This window comes from Manis pentadactyla, chromosome 4, assembly GCF_030020395.1.
Source record: "Manis pentadactyla isolate mManPen7 chromosome 4, mManPen7.hap1, whole genome shotgun sequence".
NCBI classification, from domain to species: domain Eukaryota; kingdom Metazoa; phylum Chordata; class Mammalia; order Pholidota; family Manidae; genus Manis; species Manis pentadactyla.
This window is the reverse complement of record NC_080022.1, coordinates 85212630-85231814: the sequence shown is the minus strand read 5'-3', so window position 1 is coordinate 85231814 and position 19185 is coordinate 85212630. Positions and strand designations below refer to the sequence as shown.

The 19185-nt window shown below is 37.9% G+C and overlaps 1 protein-coding gene across 3 annotated transcripts in view; it reads right to left on the bottom strand.

Annotated features, from left to right (window-relative positions):
• SNX7 (sorting nexin 7) overlaps positions 1-19185 on the bottom strand; it is a 109131-nt gene that overhangs the window by 72476 nt on the left and 17470 nt on the right. For all 3 annotated transcript variants that reach the window (XM_057500456.1, XM_036883836.2, XM_057500455.1), the window contains exon 2: positions 9279-9461. In XM_057500456.1, coding sequence (XP_057356439.1) covers positions 9279-9461 — 183 coding nt within the window. The remainder of the gene's footprint in view (positions 1-9278; positions 9462-19185) is intronic.

Sequence of the window (19185 nt, the reverse complement as noted above, 5' to 3'; positions counted from 1 at the left end):
GATTGCTATAAGCTTTAAATGAGCTAATATGTATAAGCGCTTAGAACATTGCCTGTGACAAAGTAATAGCACAACAAATATTATTGGTTTAACACACTGTAATATTACTGTTGTTACTAATCCTACATTTAAAGTATGATGTAACTATGGAAACTCATAAGAATTATATGTCTATCATCAGAATGAAATCTATAAGGTGGGTTCTAAAGATTATCTTTCTCAGAGAAATAAATGATGGGAAAACATTTTAGTTTCACAAATTCATTTCTAGGAAGGGTAATAACAGTTGATGATTATAACAGTAGTTACAAGAAAAATCTGGCTCTATTCATAGCAACATATCTGTATTAGCACATTAAATATTCAGAAAGACCCTACAAGAATAGTACTGTTATCTTACTTACAAATGAGGAAACTAAACAGAGGAAGTTCATTAAATTGCCCAAGACATATAGCAAGGAAGAGGAAGAGGAAAGGTTCAACTCCAGGCTGTCCTGTTCTATAGCCTCTTGCTAATCGATGAATATGATACCATAAATTTCTTCATTCACTCAAATACCAAAAAGTTATATTGCTTACTTATTATAGCTAAGGATTGTGTTTGGAATTACGAATAACTTAAGATACAATTGTCTTCCTTGAGAGGATCACAGACTCCTTGGGAATAAATACAAATAAACACACAGTTACCTACTCACGTACAGGTAGGTGCCAATTAATGAACATGTATTAGGTATCAGGAATTTTGCTAATTGTTTTACATTGATTACCTATCCAAAATCAATTCTTACAGCAACTCTACAGAACCAAGTTCCATTATCACTCAAGTTTTATAGATTAAAAAAAAAAGAAAAGCCTGAGGCTTAGAAGGATTAAATGTAGGCTTTTAATTCCTTTGCTACTCTGACTGTACAGTTTTACATTATTTAGGAGTTCATTTAGGACAGAAGGAGAAAACAGAGGAAAGAGGATATTCAGCCTATGGGTAGGCAAGATTTTCAGGTGTGTCTTGAACAATAACAGTTCTCCTGCCTAGAACTGGGAATGATAAACCATATAGGAGGAAAAGTATATGCAAAGTTGTGAGAGCAAGAATACCTACAATACTACACCTTAAAAAACAGAAGATATTCTATATGAGTGGAGAGCAGGGGGATTAAATGTGGGGAATAAATGATGATCCATATATGCTTACTGTCGACAGACTGAGACGTTCTTTATATGTCATATAAATGAGTTTGTACTTTATTCCATAGGAAATGAGGAGCAAAGAAAGGATTTTAAGAATCTGAGTGTAGAAATCAGATGTATACATTTTGTTTGTTTGTTTTTTTAATTTATTTTTATTTATGTTTACTAGGCTCTCCCCTACCCAAAGTCCCCCCCACAAACCCCATTACAGTCACTGTCCATCAGCATAGTAAGATGTTGTAGAATCACTACTTGTCTTCTCTGTGTTGCCAAGCCCTCCCCTTTCCCCCACATTATACATGCTAATCATAATACCCCCTTTCTTCTTCCCCACCCTTATCCCTCCCTACCCCCCCATCCTCCCCAGTCTCTTTCCCTTTGGTAACTGTTAGTCCATTCTTGGGTTCTGTGATACTGCTGCTGTTTTGTTCCTTCAGTTTTTCTTTTGTTCTTACACTCCACAGATGAGTGAAATCATTTGGTATTTGTTTTTCTCCGCTTGGCTTATTTCACTGAGCATAATACCCTCCAGCTCCATCCATGTTGTTGCAAATGGTACGATTTGTTTTCTTCTTATGGCTGAATAATATTCCATGGTGTATATGTCCCACATCTTCTTTATCCATTCATCTACTGATCGACACTTAGGTTGCTTCCATTTCTTGGCTATTGTAAATAGTGCAGCTATAAACATAGGGGTGCATCTGCCTTTTTCAAACTGGAGTGCTGCATCCTTAGGGTAAATTCCTAGAAGTGGAATTCCTGGGTCAAATGGTAAGTCTATTTTGAGCATTTTGAGGAGCCTCCATATTGCTTTCCACAATGGTTGAACTAATTTACATTCCCACCAGCAATGTAGGAGGGTTCCCCTTTCTCTGCAACCTCGCCAACATTTGTTGTTGTTTGTCTTTTGGATGGTGGCCATCCTTACTGGTGTGAGGTGATATCTCATTGTGGTTTTAATTTGCATTTCTCTGAAAACTAGCGATGTGGAGCACCTTTTCATGTGTCTGTTGGCCATATGAATTTCTTCTTTGGAGAACTGTCTGTTCAGCTCAGCTCCTCTGCCCATTTTTTAATGGATTATTTGCTTTTTGTTTGTTGAGGTGCGTGAGCTCTTTATATATTTTGAATGTCAACCCTTTATCGGATCTGTCATTTATGAAAATATTCTCCCATACTGTAGGGTACGTTTTTGTTCTATTGATGGTGTCCTTTGCTGTACAGAAGCTTTTCAGCTTGATATAGTCCCACTTGTTCATTTTTGCATTTGTTTTCCTCGCCCGGGGAGATATATTCATGAAGAAGTTGCTAATGTTCACATCCAAGGGATTTTTGCATATGTTTTTTTCTAAGAGTTTTATGGTTTTATGACTTACATTCAGGTCTTTGATCCATTTTGAATTTACTTTTGTGTATGGGGTTAGACAGTGATCCAGTTTCATTCTCTTACATGTAGCTGTCCAGTTCTGCCAGCACCACCTGTTGAAGAGACTGTCATTTCCCCATTGTATGTCCATGGCTCCTTTATCAAATATTAATTGACCATATATGTTTGGGTTAATGTCTGGAGTCTCTAATCTGTTCCACTGGTCTGTGGCTCTGTTCTTGTGCCAGTACCAAATTGTCTTGATTACTATGGCTTTGTAGTAGAGTTTGAAGTTGGGGAGTGTGATCCCCGCCACTTCATTCTTCTTTCTCAGGATTGCTTTGGCTATTCGGGGTCTTTGCTGTTTCCATATGAATTTTTGAACTATTTGTTCCAGTTTGTTGAAGAATGTTGTTGGTAATTTGATAGGGATTGCATCAAATCTGTATATTGCTTTGGGCAGGATGGCCATTTTGACGAAATTAATTCTTCCTAGCCAAGAGCATGGGATGAGTTTCCATTTGTTAGTGTCCTCTTTAACTTCTCTTAAGAGTGTCTTATAGTTTTCAGGGTATAGGTCTTTCACTTCTTTGGTTAGGTTTATTCCTAGGTATTTTATTCTTTTAGATGCAATTGTGAATGGAATTGTTTTCCTGATTTCTCTTTCTATTGGCTCACTGTTAGTGTATAGGAAAGCCACAGATTTCTGTGTGTTAATTTTGTATCCTGCAACTTTGCTGTATTCCGATATCACTTCTAGTAGTTTTGGTGTGGAGTCTTTAGGGTTTTTATGTACAATATCATGTCATCTGCAAATAGTGACAGTTTAACTTCTTCTTCACCAATCTGGATTCCTTGTATTTTGTTTTGTCTGATTGCTGTGGCTAGGACGTCCAGTACTAGGTTAAATAACAGTGGGGAGAGTGGGCATCCCTGTCCTGTTCCCGATCTCAGAGGAAAAGCTTTCAGCTTCTCGCTATTAAGTATGATGTTGGCTGTGGGTTTATCATATATGGCCTTTTTTATGTTGAGGTACTTGCCCTCTATACCCATTTTGCTGAGAGTTTTTATCATGAATGGATGTTGAATTTTGTCGAATGATTTTTCAGCATCTATGGAGATGATCATGTGGTTTTTGTCCTTCTTTTTGTTGTGGTGCTGGCTGATGTTGATGGATTTTCGAATATTGTACCATCCTTGCATCCCTGGCATGAATCCCACTTGGTCATGGTGTATGATCCTTTCAATGAATTTTTGAATTCGGTTTGCTAATATTTTGTTGAGTATTTTTGCATCTACATTCATCAGGGATATTGGCCTGTAGTTTTCTTTTTTGGTGGGGTCTTTGCCTGGTTTTGGTATTAGGGTGATGTTGACTTCATAGAATGAGTTTGGGAGTATTCCCTCCTCTTCTATTTTTTGGAAAACTTTAAGGAGAATGGGTATTATATCTTCTCTGTATGTCTGATAAAATTCCGAGGTAAATCCATCCGGCCCAGGGGTTTTTTTCTTGAGTAGTTTTTTGATTACCGCTTCAATTTCTTTGCTGGTAATTGGTTTGTTTAGATTTTGTGTTTCTTCCTTGGTCAGTCTTGGAAAGTTGTATTTTTCAAGGAAATTGTCCATTTCTTCTAGGTTTTCCAGCTTCTTAGCATATAGGTTTTCATAGTAGACTCTAATAATTCTTTATACTTCTGTTGGGTCCATCGTGATGTTTCCTTTCTCATTTCTGATTCTGTTGATGTGTGTTGATTCTCTTTTTCTCGTAATAAGTCTGGCTAGAGGCTTATCTTTTTTGTTTATTTTCTCAAAGAACCAGCTCTTGGTTTCATTGATTTTTTCTATTGTTTTATTCTTCTCAATTTTGTTTATTTCTTCTCTGATCTTTATTATGTCCCTCCTTCTGCTGACTTTAGGCCTCATTTGTTCTTCTTTTTCCAATTTTGATAACTGTGATGTTAGCCTATTCATCATGGGTTTGTTCTTCCTTCTTTAAATATGCCTGGATCGCTGTTCCTCTTAAGACTGCTTTCACTACATCCCACAGAAGTTGGGGCTTTGTGTTGTTTTTGTCATTTATTTCCATACATTGCTGGATCTCCATTTTAATTTGGTCATTGATCCATTGACTATTTAGAAGCATGTTGTTAAGCCTCCATGTGTTTGTGAGCCTTTTTGCTTTCTTTGTACAATTTATTTCTAGTTTTATACCTCTGTGGTCTGAAAAGTTGGTTGGTAGAATTTCAATCTTTTGGAATTTACTGAGGCTCTCTTTGTGGCCTAGTATGTGGTCTATTCTGGAGAATGTTCCATGTGCACTTGAGAAGAATGTGTATCCTGTTGCTTTTGGGTGTAGAGTTCTATAGATGTCTATTAGGTCCATCTGTTCTAGTGTGTTGTTCAGTGCCTCTGTGTCCTTACTTATTTTCTCTCTGGTGGATCTGTCCTTTGGAGTGAATGGTGTGTTGAAGTCTCCTAAAATGAATGCATTGCAGTCTATTTCCTCCTTTAGTTCTGTTAGTATTTGTTTCACATATGCTGGTGCTCCTGTGTTGGGTGCATATATCTTTATAATGGTTATATCCTCTTGTTGGACTGAGCCCTTTATCATTATGTAATGTCCTTCTTTATCTCTTGTTACTTTGTTTTGAGGTCTATTTTGTCTGATACTAGTACTGCAACTCCTGCTTTTTTCTCCCTATTGTTTGCATGAAATATCTTTTCCCATCCCTTGACTTTTAGTCTGTGCATGTCTTTGGGTTTAAGGTGAGTCTCTTGTAAGCAGCATATAGATGGGTCTTGTTTTTTAATCCATTCAGTGACTCTATATCTTTTGATTGGTGCATTCAGTCCATTTACATTTAGGGTGATTATTGATAGGTATGTACTTACTGCCATTTCAGGCTTTAGATTAGTGGTTACCAAAGGTTCCAGGTTACTTTCCTTACTATCTAAGAGTCTAACTTAACTCACTTAGTATGCTGTTACAAACACAATCTAAAGGTTCTTTTCTATTTCTCCTCCTTTTTCTTCCTCCTTCATTCTTTATATATTAGGTATCAGATTCTATACTTTTTCTCTATCCCTTGATTGGCTTTGGGGATAGTCAATTTAATTTTGCATTTCCCTCACAATCAGCTGCTCCACCCTCCCTACCATGATTTTACTACCTCTGGTGACAGCTATCCAACCCTAGGAATACTTCCTTCTATAGCAGTCCCTCCAAAATAGACTGCAGAGATGGTTTGTGGGAGGTGAACTCTCTCAGCTTTTGCTTATCTGGAAATTGTTTAATCCGTTCTTCATATTTAAATGATAATCTCGCCGGATAAAGTAATCTTGGTTCCAGGCCCTTCTGCTTCATGGCATTAAATACATCATGCCACTCCCTTCCGGCCTGTTAAGTTTTCTGCTGAGAAGTCTGTTGTTGGTCTGATGGGCTTTCCTTTGTATGTGATCTTATTTCTGCCTCTGGCTACTTTTAAGAGTCTGTCCTTATCCTTGATCTTTCCCATTTTAATTACTATGTGTCTTGGTGTTATATTCCTTGGGTCCCTTGTGTAGGGGGATCTGTGGATCTCCATGGCCTGAGAGGCTATCTCCTTCCACAGATTGGGGAAGTTTTCAGCAATTACCTCCTCAAAGACACTTTCTATCCCTTTTTCTCTCTCTTCTTCTTCTGGTATCCCTATAATGCGAATATTGTTCCGCTTGGATTGGTCACACAGTTCTCTCAATATTCTTTCATTTTTAGAGATCCTTTTTTCTCTCTGTGGCTCAGCTTCTTTGTATTCCTCTTCTCTAGTTTCTATTTCATTTATTGTCTCCTCCACCATATCCAACCTGCTTTTAATACCCTCCATCGTGTTCTTTAATGACTGGATCTCTGACCTGAATTCATTCCTGAGTTTTTGGATGTTTTCCTTACCTCCATTAGGATGTTGATGATTTTTATCTTTCAGGAAGAGTCACGAGGTCCATATCATTTAAATCTTTCTTGGGAGTTGTATTAACAATTTTACTCTGGACAAGGTTCCTTTGGCGTTTCATGTTTGTATATGGTGCCCTCTAGTGTCCAGAAGCTCTATTCTGGAGCTGCTCAGCCCCTGAAGCAATGTCGGGGGTCGCAGGGGAGCAGTACTGGGGGTAGGAAAGAGCTGTTCCCCGCCTCCTGACTCCTGTGCCTGTCTCCGCTGCCTGAGCCAGTGGGCCGGGCACACAGGTATAAGTTTCTGTTCCAGAGCAGCCAGATATGGATCCCTGCTTTCCCCAAGCAGCCAGAATCCCAGTCTCCCCAGGAACTCTGCCTGTATTAACTTTCCAACCCGGTAGTCATGCGAGTCTCATGAAAGCACCATGAAATGTAGGTTTGTGCTTCCAGCGCAGATCTCTGGAGCTAGGTATTCAGCAGTCCCAAGCCTTCCACTCCCTCCCTGCTCCGTTTGTCTTCCTCCCGCCGGTGAGCTGGGGTGGGGGAGGGGCTCGGGTCCCAGGGAGCCACAGCTCTGGTACGTTACCCCATTTGCTGAGGTCTGCTCTTTTCTCCAGGTGTGTGCAGTCTGACACCGTCCTCTTTCCTGTTGCTCTCTCAGGATTAGTTGTGCCAATTAAATTTTCTAATTGTATCCAGTTTTAGGAAGAAGCCTCTGTCTCTCCTCTCACGCCGCCATCTTTAATCGGCAATTAGATGTATACGTTTTTATGAAACATAACGAACCACAGTGTAGAGACTGCACTGGAGGAAGTGATTATAAGAAGAAGATCCAAAACCTTTTCAGTTACAAAAGAGACATACTACAAACGAGATAGTGAGGCTTAATAAACAAAATATAACCTGTAAATAGAATTCTTAAAGGCTGACATTACATAAAGGACATTGATTTATTTTGGCAGAGGTCAACTGTCTTTTTTGCAGAGCCCTGTACCAGGATTAAGGAGGCTGGGGTTCTAGATCTACTCTGTCCTTGAATTATTGGATGCGTCACAGTATCTCATATATAAAATATAGTGATCACTTGTTCTTATTTGGAAAACAAATGAAATTACTTTTTGTGATCTTCAGAAGAAATGGGAATCTAAAATACTAAGTTCTAACTAGTTGTTTTCTTTATTAACAAACTGGGGCCCTTCTGATCCAAAGATACTTCTTTATAATTTTTTAACCTAAAAACTGGAAATGTTCCAATTTTAAGAATCACAACTACTCCATAAAACTCTTAGAAGAAAACATAGGCAAAAATCTCTTGAATATAAACATGAGCAACTTTTTTCCTGAGCACATCTCCTTGGGCAAGGGAAACAAAAGCAAAAATGAACAAATGGGAGTACATCAAGCTAAAAAGCTTCTGTACAGCAAAGAACACCATCAACAGAACAAAAAGGCATCCTACGGTATGGGAGAATATATGTGTAAATGACATATCCAACAAGGGGTTAACATCCAAAATATATAAAGAACTCACATGCTTCAACACCCAAAGAGCAAATAACCCTATTGAAAAATGGGCAGAGGACATGAACAGACACTTCTCCAAAGAAGAAATTCAGATAGCCAACAGGCACATGAAAAGATGCTCCACATCACTAAATATCAGGAAAATGCAAATTAAAACCACAATGAGATATCACCTCACACCAGTTAGGATGACCAATATAAAAAAGACTAGGAACAACAAATGCTGGTGATGATGTGGAGAAAGAGGAACCCTCCTACCCTGCTGGTGGGAATGTAAACTAGTTCAACCATTGTGTAAAGCAATATGGAGGTTCCTCATAAAACTAAAAATAGAAATACCATTGGACCTGGGAATTACACTCCTAGGAATTTACCCAAAGAAAATAACTACGATTCAGAAAGACATATGCACCCCTATGTTTACTGCAGCATTATTTACAATAGCCAAGAAATGGAAGCAACCTAAGTGTTCATCAGTAGATGAATGGATAAAGAAGTTATAGTACATATACACAATGGAATACTATTTAGCCATAAGAAAGAAACAAATCCTACCATTTGCAACAGCATGGATGGAGCTAGAGGGTATTATGCTCAGTGAAATAAGGCACGCGGAGAAAGACAAATACCAAATGATTTCCCTCATTTGTGGAGTATAACGATGAAGAAAAACTGAAGGAACAAAATAGTAGCAGACTCACAAACTCCAAGAAGGGACTAGTGGTTACCAATGGAGAGGGGTGTGGGAGAGTGGGTCGGGAGGGAGGGAGAAGGGGATTGAGGGTTATTATGATTAGTACACATGGTGTGTGGGGGGTTATGGGGAAGAGGGAAGACAGTGTAGCACAGAGAAGATAAGTAGTGACTCTGTGGTATCTTACTATACTGATGGACAGTGACTGAAGTGGGGTATGGGCAAGGGGGCTCAATAATATGAGTGAATGTAGTAACCACATTGTTTTTTATGTGAAACCTTCATAAGAGCATCTATCAATGTATCTTAATAAAAAATAAAACATATATTAAAAAAAAGAATCACAACTACTAAAAGATTGGTGATTATTATTCAAGTTCTTTTGAATATCACTGATTTCACAGAACAAGTGAAGGGCAGTTAAGATGCAATGTCTTACCCAAAAATGGTCAGAAAATATGTCACCTCAGCTAAGAATCTCTAATGTTAAGAGTTACAGTGAATAAAAAGCACTTCCAAAAGTTCAAAGAGAACAATTTTATTTAAGCAGTTGTTCATTAAGTATTTACCTTGGTAATAATCCTGTAAGTAATGAAAGTTTCAATTGTAGTAACATGGCTTTCAGGTTCATCAACTGTGATGAAGAGATCTTTCAAATCTGGCTCATCTTCAAACTTGACTTGGTTTATCATTGATAAAGGGGATGTTGGCATCACAGGACTAAAGGAATTCATGTCCATCAATGAGGCATCCTAAGGAATAAAAACATTAAAAAATGAGCATCCATAGGAAAAAAAAAGCTAAAATCCTCTTGTTCTTAGATACCACATATATATTAATGAAATATGTCAAGAACAAAAGGATAACTGGACTCAAAGCATGTATTTTTATCTCTGCTTCTTTTAAAATCTCACTTTGAAAATGACAATAAAGAAACAAAGACATGACAAAAAGGCATAAGGCCTCAAGGTAAAAAGAAAGGACTACACAAAGAAAGTCAGCTACTTTTTAGAAACTGGAAATCTGATTGTCAAGTAGTAATGGAAGTAGCAGTGCCAAGAAAGCTGGGAAATAAACCTAGGAGAGAAGGGTAAACCAAGAAAGAGAAGGCACATTTATGACCTTATGAGAATCCCACAGAAACTCAAGAATTGGCAATAGCAGAATGTGTGGACCTGGAATACTGGTAGAGCTAAACCTGGAGGACTGGGTGAAAAGCTAATAAAACAAAAGATAGAACCTTAGATTCCTTCACCTACTCTATGCGATCAGGTGACTTTTCCTTCCCAATTTGAAAAAAACGTGTTAATTTCCTTTCTGGAGTGTCTAAACTCCAGGGTACCAGGCAGGATGTAGGAAGAGGCCCTAGGACCACACAGATATCAAGGGCAACTCCTAAATACTAGATGTGACGATGACCAGTTCTTGTCCCTAATTTGGCCCCAAAAATGTTGGTAGCTAGGGGAAAACCCCATATAGAGGCTGGAGATTTCCTCTCTTAGCTGACCATTCCCAAGAGAAATCTGACCATTATAGTCCCTTAAAGAATTGGCCAGGTCTTTACATAACATCAATGAAGCCCCTACCATGAAGGCCGAATGTCTACTTAGCTTCCTATTAGCTGGTGTAGGAAACACCAAACTCATAAATATGTGGAAAGCTTTGATGTAAAAAATTAAGATTCACAAAGAAAATACAAGAAGCAGGCAGAAAAGAGAATAGAATGCTTACAAAACATATGAAATCATTAGGGATAAGAATGATATGAAATCCATGTGCAGAGGTTTATAATATTAAAAAAAAATCCAGAGAATACAGAAAACCAACAATAAAAAAGAAGGGCATGAAAATTGAAATATGAGAATAGGATAAAAATTGGCCAGGACATTTGAAAAATTGAACCCAAGAAAAACCAAAAGAATAAAATGTAGAAAAAAAGAGAGAAAACTAGTTTTAAAAACTTAAAGGATCCAATATAGATGGACTAAAGATGAAGGGATGAGAGGTGAGACAGAGGCTTTCTCCTAAAACCACATATAATACAAAAATATAATTGATATGACTAATCCTGAAAGAGCAACAGGAAAGAGGGCTGTGCCAAACTGCGTACATCTGGAGAAAAGAATAAACCTCACAGAACAGGGTAATGTACCAAAGCTGCGGCCCGGCAGGGCCCAATCCCTTCCCCCACCCCAGCTCACTGGCGGGAGGAAGAGAAACAGAGCGGGGTGGGCGTGGAGGCCTGGGACTGCTGAACACCTAACTCTGGAGATCTGCCAGGGAGCATAAACCTACATTTCATGGTGTTTTCATGGTACTCTCATGATTAGGGGATTGGAAAGCTGAGACAGGCAGAATACCTGGAGAGACTGAGATTCCAGCCACCCACTTACTCTGGGACAAAAGAAAGGCGGGCACTCTGAGAGACTTCCTAACAGCAAGAGGGCTGCTAAAGGGGCAAGGATTCCACAGAACTTACTGCTCAGGAGAAAGGACAGGTAAGCAAAATTGTCTTGGTGCACTTTGCCAAGCAGGTTGGGAACTTTCTTGCTCTTCCAGTGCTCCAGTTTCCTGGCTGGCTGCACAGCTCAAAGGACCCCCTCTGTGATATGAAGTCTACTATGCCTTTCTCGTGGCCAGCCCCACGTGGCTCACAAACCAGCAAACCCTACCCTGACATTAGGCCAGCCAGAGGGAAGCCCCATCTACAGCAACTACAATTGCAAAGCATAGAGACTTAAACCTGTGTGGTCGGCCCTCTGATTCTGGCAGTGGAGGCAGGAATAGCAGCTGGGAAGCAGGAAACAGCTCTTTCCTCCCTCAGGCACCAACACTGCTCCCCTGAGAACCCTGAGATTACTTCAGGGGCTGAGCAGCAGCTCCAGAGAGTAGAGCATCTGGGCACTAGAGGGTGCCATATACAAATATGAAACACTAAAGAAACCTGGCTCAAAGTAACATTATGAATACAACACCCGAGAAATATTCAAATGAAATCAACCTCATGAATTTTCCTGACAGGGATTTCAAAATAAAAATAATTAACATGCTCATGGAGATACAGAAAAATATACAAGAACTCAGGAATGAATTCCAGTCAGAGATCCAATCATTGAAGAGCACAATGGAGGGTACTGATTAGATACGGTGGAGATGATAAATGAAAGAAAAATCAGAGAGGAGGACAACACAGAAGTTGAGGCAAGGAGAGAAAAAAGGATCTCTAAGAATGAAAGAATATTGAGAGAACTGTGGGACCAATCCAAGAGGAAAAATATTTATATAATAGGGGTACCAGAAGAAGAAGAAGAGAGAAAAAGGGATAGAAAGTGTCTTTGAGGAGGTAATTGCTGAAAACTTCCTTAATCTGGGGAAGGAGATAGTCTCTCAGGCCATGGAGCTGCACAGATCTCCGAACACAAGGAACCCAAGGAAGACAACACCAAGACATACAGTATTAAAATAGCAAAGATCAAGGATAAGGACAGACTATTAAAAGCAGCCAGAGAGAAATAAGATAACATACAAAGGAAAGCCCATCAGGCTATCATCAGACTTCTCAGCAGAAACCTTACAGGCCAGAAGGGAGTGGCATGATGTATTTAATACAATGAAGCAGAAGAGCTTCGAACTAAGATTACTTTATCGGGCAAGATTATCATTTAAATTTGAAGTAGGGATTAAACAATTTCCACATAAGCAAAAGCTGAGAGAATTTACCTCCCACAAACTGTCTCTACAGTTTATTTTGGAGAGACTGCTTTAGATGGAAGTGCTCCTAAGGATAAACAGCTGTCACCAGAGGTAATAAAACCACAGTAAAGAAAGTAGAACAGTTAATCACTAGGCAAATAAAAAATTAAATCAACTATCCCAAAAGTCAATCAAGGGATAGACAAAGAGTACAGAATATGATACCTAATATATAAAGAATGGAGGAGGAAGAAAAAGGAGAAGAAAAAAAGAACCTTACGATTGTGTTTGTAATAGCATACTGTGTTAAGTTAGACTCTTAGATAATAAGGAAGTTAACCTTGAACCTTTGGTAACCACGAATCTAAAGTCTGCAACGGCAATAAGTACATACCAATCGATAATCATCCTAAATGTAAATGGACTGAATGCACCAATCAAAAGACATAAAGTCACTCAACAGATAAAAAAACAAGAGCCATCTATATGCTGCCTACAAAAGACTCACTTTAAATGCGAGAACATACACAGACTAAAAGCAAAGGGATGGAAAAAAGATATTTCATGCAACTAATAGGGAGAAAAAAGCAGGAGTTCCAGTACTTGTATCAGACAAAAAGCCTTCAAAACAAAGAAAGTAACAAGAGATAAAGAAGGACATTACATAATGATATAGGGGTCAATCCAACAAGAAGATATAACCATTATAAATATCTATGCACCCAACACAGGAGCACCTACATATGTGAAACAAATACTAACAGAATTAAAAGAGGAAACAGAATGCAATGCATTAATTCAAGGAAGACTTCAACACTCCACTCACTCTGAAGGACAGATTAACCAGAAAATAAGTAAGGAGGCAGTGGCACTGAACAACACATTAGAAAAGCTGGACCTAACAGACATCTACAGAACTCTACACCCAAAAACAGCAGAATAAACATTCTTCTTAAGTGCACATGAAACATTTTCAAGAACAGATCATATACTAGTCCACAAAAAGTGCCTTGGTAAAGTCAAAAAGATTGAAATTGTACCAACCAGTCTCTCAGACCACAAAGGTATGAAACTAGAAATAAATTACGCAAAGAAAATGAAAAATCCCACAAACACATGGAGACTTCCATGTTCCTAAATGACCAATGGATCAATGACCAAATAAAAACAGAGATCAAGCAATATATGGAGATAAATAACAATAATAATTCAACACCGCAAAATCAGTGGGACGCAGCAAAGGCCATGCTAAGAGGAAAGTACATTGCAATACAGGCCTACATCAAAAAGAAAAAAATACCGTATGAACGCATGAAACTCACAATTAACGAAACTAGAAAAAGAACAAATGAGGCCCAAAGTCTGTAGAAGGAGGGACATAATAAAGATTAGAGCAGAAATAAAAATTGAGAAGAATAAAACAATAGAAAGAATCAATGAAAGCAAGAGCTAGTTCTTTGAGAAAATAAACAAAATAGATGAAGCCAAAGCCAGACTTATCAAGAAAAAAACAGTCTACACACATAAACAGAAACAGAAATGAGAAAGGAAAAAGCACTGTGGAAACCACAGAAATAGAAAGAATTATTGGAGAATACTATGAAAAATTATATGCTAACAAACTGGATAACCTAGAAGAAATGGATAACTTTCTAGAAAATTACAACCTTCCAAGGCTGACCCAGAAAGAAACAGAAAATTTGAACAGACCGATTACCAGCGATGAAATTGAATTGGTAATCAAAAACTACCTAAGAACAAAACTCCTGGACCAGATGGCTCCACTGCTGCATTTTATCAAACATTTAGTGAAGACCTAATACCCATCCTCCTTAAAGTTTTCCAAAGAGTAGAATTAGAGGGAATACTTCCAAACTCATTCTATGAGGCCAGCATCACTCTAATACAAAAACCAGGCAAAGATACCACAAAAAAAGAAAATTACAGACCAATATCCCTGATGAATGTAGATGCAAAAATACTCAAAAAAATATTAGCAAACCATATTCAAAAATACATCAAAAAGATCATCCATCATGATCAAGTGGGATTTATGCCGGGGATACAAGGATGGTACATTAAAAAATCCATCAACATCATCCACCACATCAACAGAAAGGACAAAAACCACATAGTCATCTCCATCAATGCTGAAAAGGTATTCAACAAAATTCAACATCCATTCATGATAAAAACTCTCAACAAAATGGGCATAGAGGGCAAGTACCTCAACATAATAAAGGCCATATATGACAAACCCACAGCCAACATCATACTGAACAGCGAGAAGCTGAAAGTTTTCCTTTAAGATCAGGAACAAGACAAGGATGCCCACTCTCCCCACTTCTATTCAACATAGTACTGGAGGTCCTAGCCATGGCAATCAGGCAACACAAAGAAATAAAAGGCATCCAGATTGGCAAGGAAGAAGATTAACTGTGCCTGTTTGCAGATGACATGACATTGTACATAAAAAACCCAAAAGAATCCACTCCAAAACTACTAGATCTAATATCTGAATTCAGCAAAGTTGCAGGATACAAAATTAATACACAGAAATCTGTTGCATTCCTATACACTAACAATGAATTAGCAGAGAGAGAAATCAGTAAAACAATTCCATTCACAGTTGCATCAAAAAGAATAAAATACCTAGGAATAAACCTAACCAAGGAAGTGAAAGACCTATACTCTGAAAACTACAATACACTCATGAGAGAAATTAAAGAAGATACTAATAAATGGAAACACATCCCATGCTCATGGATAGGAAGCATTTATATTGTGAAAATGGCCATCCTGCCTAAAGCAACCTATAGATTCAGTGCAATTCCTATCAAAATACCAACAGCACTGTTCAATGAACAAGAGCAAATCATTCTAAAATTCATATGGAATCACAGAAGACCCCAAATAGGCAAAGGAATCCTGATAAGGAAGAATAAAGCTTGGGGGATTATGCTCACCAACTTCAAGCTCTACTACAAAGCCACAAAATCAAGACAATTTGATACTGGCACAAGAACAGAACCATAGACCAATGGAAAAGACTAGAGAGCCCTGATACAAACCCAACCATATATGGTCAGTTAATATACGATAAAGGAGCCATGGACATACAATAGGAAAATGACAGCCTCTTCAACAACTGGTGTTGGCAAAACTGGACAGCTACATGCAAGAGAATGAAACTGAATTATTGTTTAACCCCATACACAAAAGTAAACTCAAAATGGATCAAAGACCTGAATGTAAGTCATGAAACCATAAAACTCTTAGAAGACAACATAGGCAAAAATCTCTTGAATATAAGCATGAGCAACTTTTTCCTGAATGCATCTCCTTGGGCAAGGGAAACAAGAGCAAAAATGAACACATGGGACTACAACAAACTAAAAAGTTTCCGTACGGCAAAGGACACCATCAACACAACAAAAAGGCATCCTACAGTAAGGGAGAATATATTTGTAAATGACATATCCAATAAGGGGTCAACATCCAAAATTATATATATAAAGAACTCACATGCCTCAACACCCAAAAAGCAAACAACCCGATTTAAAAATGGGCAGAGGATATGAAGAGACAATTCTCCAAAGAAGAAATTCAGATGGCCAATAGACACATGAAAAGATGCTCCACATCACTAATCATCAGGGAAATGCAAATTAAAACCACAATGAGATATCACCTCACACCAGTAAGGATGACCAACATCGAAAAGACTAAGAACAACAAATGCTGGTGAGGATGCAGAGAATGGGGATCCCTCCTACACTGTTGGTGGGAATGTAAGCTAGTTCAACCACTGTGGAAAGCAATATGGACGTTCCTTGATAACCTAAAAATAGAAATACGATTTGACCCGGGAATCCCACTCCTTGGAATTTACCCAAAGAATACAACTTCTCAGATTCAAAAAAGACATATGCACCCCTATGTTTACTGCAGCATTACTTACAATAGCCAAGAAATGGAAGCAACCTAAGTGTCCAACAGTAGATGAATGGATAAAGAAGTTGTGGTACATATACACAATGGAATACTATTCAGCCATAAGAAAGTAACAAATTCTACCATTTGCAACAACATGGAGCTGGAGAATATTATGCTCAGTGAAATAAGCCAGGTGGAGAAAGACAAGTGCCAAATGATTTCTCTCATTTGTAGAGTATAACAATGAAGCAAAACTGAAGGAACAAAATAGCAGCAGACTCACAGACTCCAAGAAGGGACTAGTGGTTACCAAAGGGGAGGAGTATGGGAGGACGGGTAGGGAGGGAGGAAGAAGGGAATTGAGGGTTATTATGTGTACTACACATGGTATGGGGAGGTCACAGGGAAAAGAGTGTAGCACAGAGAAGACAAACAGTGAATCTGTGGTATCTTACTACACTGATGGGCAGTTACTGCAATGGGGTATATGGGTGGGGAATTGATAATATAGGTAAATGTAGTAACCTTATTGTTTTTTCATGTGAAACCTTTATAAAAGTGTATATCAATAATATCTTAAGAAAAAATTTTTAAAAATTTAAAGGATCCAAGCAAAAAATGCCAAAATAAAAGGAATTCCAGAAAATGAAGAAAGAAAATTTCCTTTGAACAGAAATGTTTCCAGATTGATGGCTTCAGACTGCTAAATGTTAACTTTGAAAATGGCAGTATCTTCAAAATTTGGAGAGGAAAATATTTTTTACCTAGAATCCTATATAGCCAGACAAATTGTAATTGAAGTATACAGGTTGAATAAAGTCATTTCAGATAGGAAAGATTTCAAAAACTGACTTCTTATGTACCCATTATTTGGAAACTTCTTTACTTTTCCAAAATAAGGGCATATTCCAAGAAAGAAGGAATCAAATCTTAAAAACAGGAGAGTTAACAGAAAAGAAGATTAAAGGAAATTCTTTGGATGGTAGTTGAAGAATGTTTCAGATTGACAGACTAGACGAGGAGGACAGAGCCTCTAGGGAGGCAGGAAGATGAAGAGGGAAGGAGGGATAGAAGGCAAGAAAGAAAGGGGAGTGAGCAAAGGAAGGAGGGAAAGATAGAGAGGAAAGGGAGAAAGGAAAGAAGGAGAAAGGAAAGAGGCAAAATATCTAATATATTCAAACGTAATGGGCAGAAGTGTGCTGTTAGATTTTGTAGATGAAATATGATTGGCGCAAAAAGAGCCAAGAGGGAGAGAAAGCGAGAGAGGGAGAAAGGGAAGGATAAACAAAGACAGAATGAATGAATGAATGAATGAATGATGTACTCTCAAGAAAAGAAAAGGTGTACAGGAATGAAAACGCAATCCTAATTCAGTTATATGGCTTACCTGTTATAGGATACCTGATTTTTGTTAAACCAAAAATAAACTGGTTTAATCCCAATTTTAACTTAAAACGGTGATAAAATTTTATTAAATGATGGGAAGAAGGTATATGTATATGTTTGAGGGGAAGGACATTGCCTATAAAACAGTTTCAAAAATGCCAGTACCCTGATGGAAAAAGGAAGATGACAAACTGTTGGAGACTGAAGAAGACTAAAGAGACAAAGAGCTAACTGTGACACATGATCCTGAACTGGACTCTACCAATGGGGGAGAACATTTGACTTTTCCCTCTAAAGTATACTACGGACAACTGAAGAAGTTTGAAAGGCTCTGTGGATTACAATGTAGTATTCCATCAGTGTCAACTTCCTGATTTGTATATTTACAACTGTGATGATGTAGGAGAGTGTCCTTGTTTCCAAAAAAGACACATAGGCCTCTTTGGGAGTAATAAAACATCATGTCTTCAATTTAACCAACTTAGAACAGAGAGAGCAAAAGTTGTGGAGTAGTGATTGGAAAACCTAGGTTCTAAGTGAAATTGCAACTTTTGTCCAAGCTTTAAATTATGTCCAAATAAGTTTATTTATAGTTTTCAAAAATTAAATCATTCTGCAAGGCTTAAAAGAAAACAAAAATAAAAAAGCAGCTTCCCTCCTCTAGCACTGCTATTACCAGTTCATACTCTCCTCAGAAGCAAATTCTATTAGCTGTTTTTTATTCTTGTTATAGTCCTTATTTCAAAACAACATACATATTGCTTTTTTTACTTCTCAATTTTGGTATCAGGTTTCCTATTAAGGAGGATGAAAAGTATTTATTTAGTTAATTAATCAAATGTGTGTAGACTTGCAGATTCCTATTTTACTCAGTGGGTCACAATCAATTAATATCATAATTTATTTTGATATTCTATGTGTCCTACACCTGACTAGTGGCACCTTAAAGCTGGCACCTGGGTATTTTTGCTATATCTTCCCTACTCCATGAGCACTTTACTTTTCAGCATAACAAAATGTTTCAGTTTATCTTATATTTTTCCTGGCCCAGCCATGAAATCAGACATTCCTCCAAGCAGCTTTGGTTCCATTTAGACATTAGAATTTAGAAACCAAGATATAAATACTAAGAAACATATGTATGATAGACATGAATACATATATATGTGTATACACACACACACACACACCTGGATCTAGATAAATACAGAGATATAAAGAGATTTTGAATACCATGAGTACACACTGATACATCCAATTATAATTTTACACCACATGGCTTATTCCAGCCTTCCCCCTTTTCCATATTTGTAACTCTTTTCTCCGACAAAGAAAAGCCTGATTCCCATTATCTTGAATATATTTACTTATAAATTCAATCCCCTACATGTGCTCAATATCCAGACCATGTCAGCTGCCTCCTCAGCCCTGCCCACGTAGGCCAAGGACGCCTCATTCTCA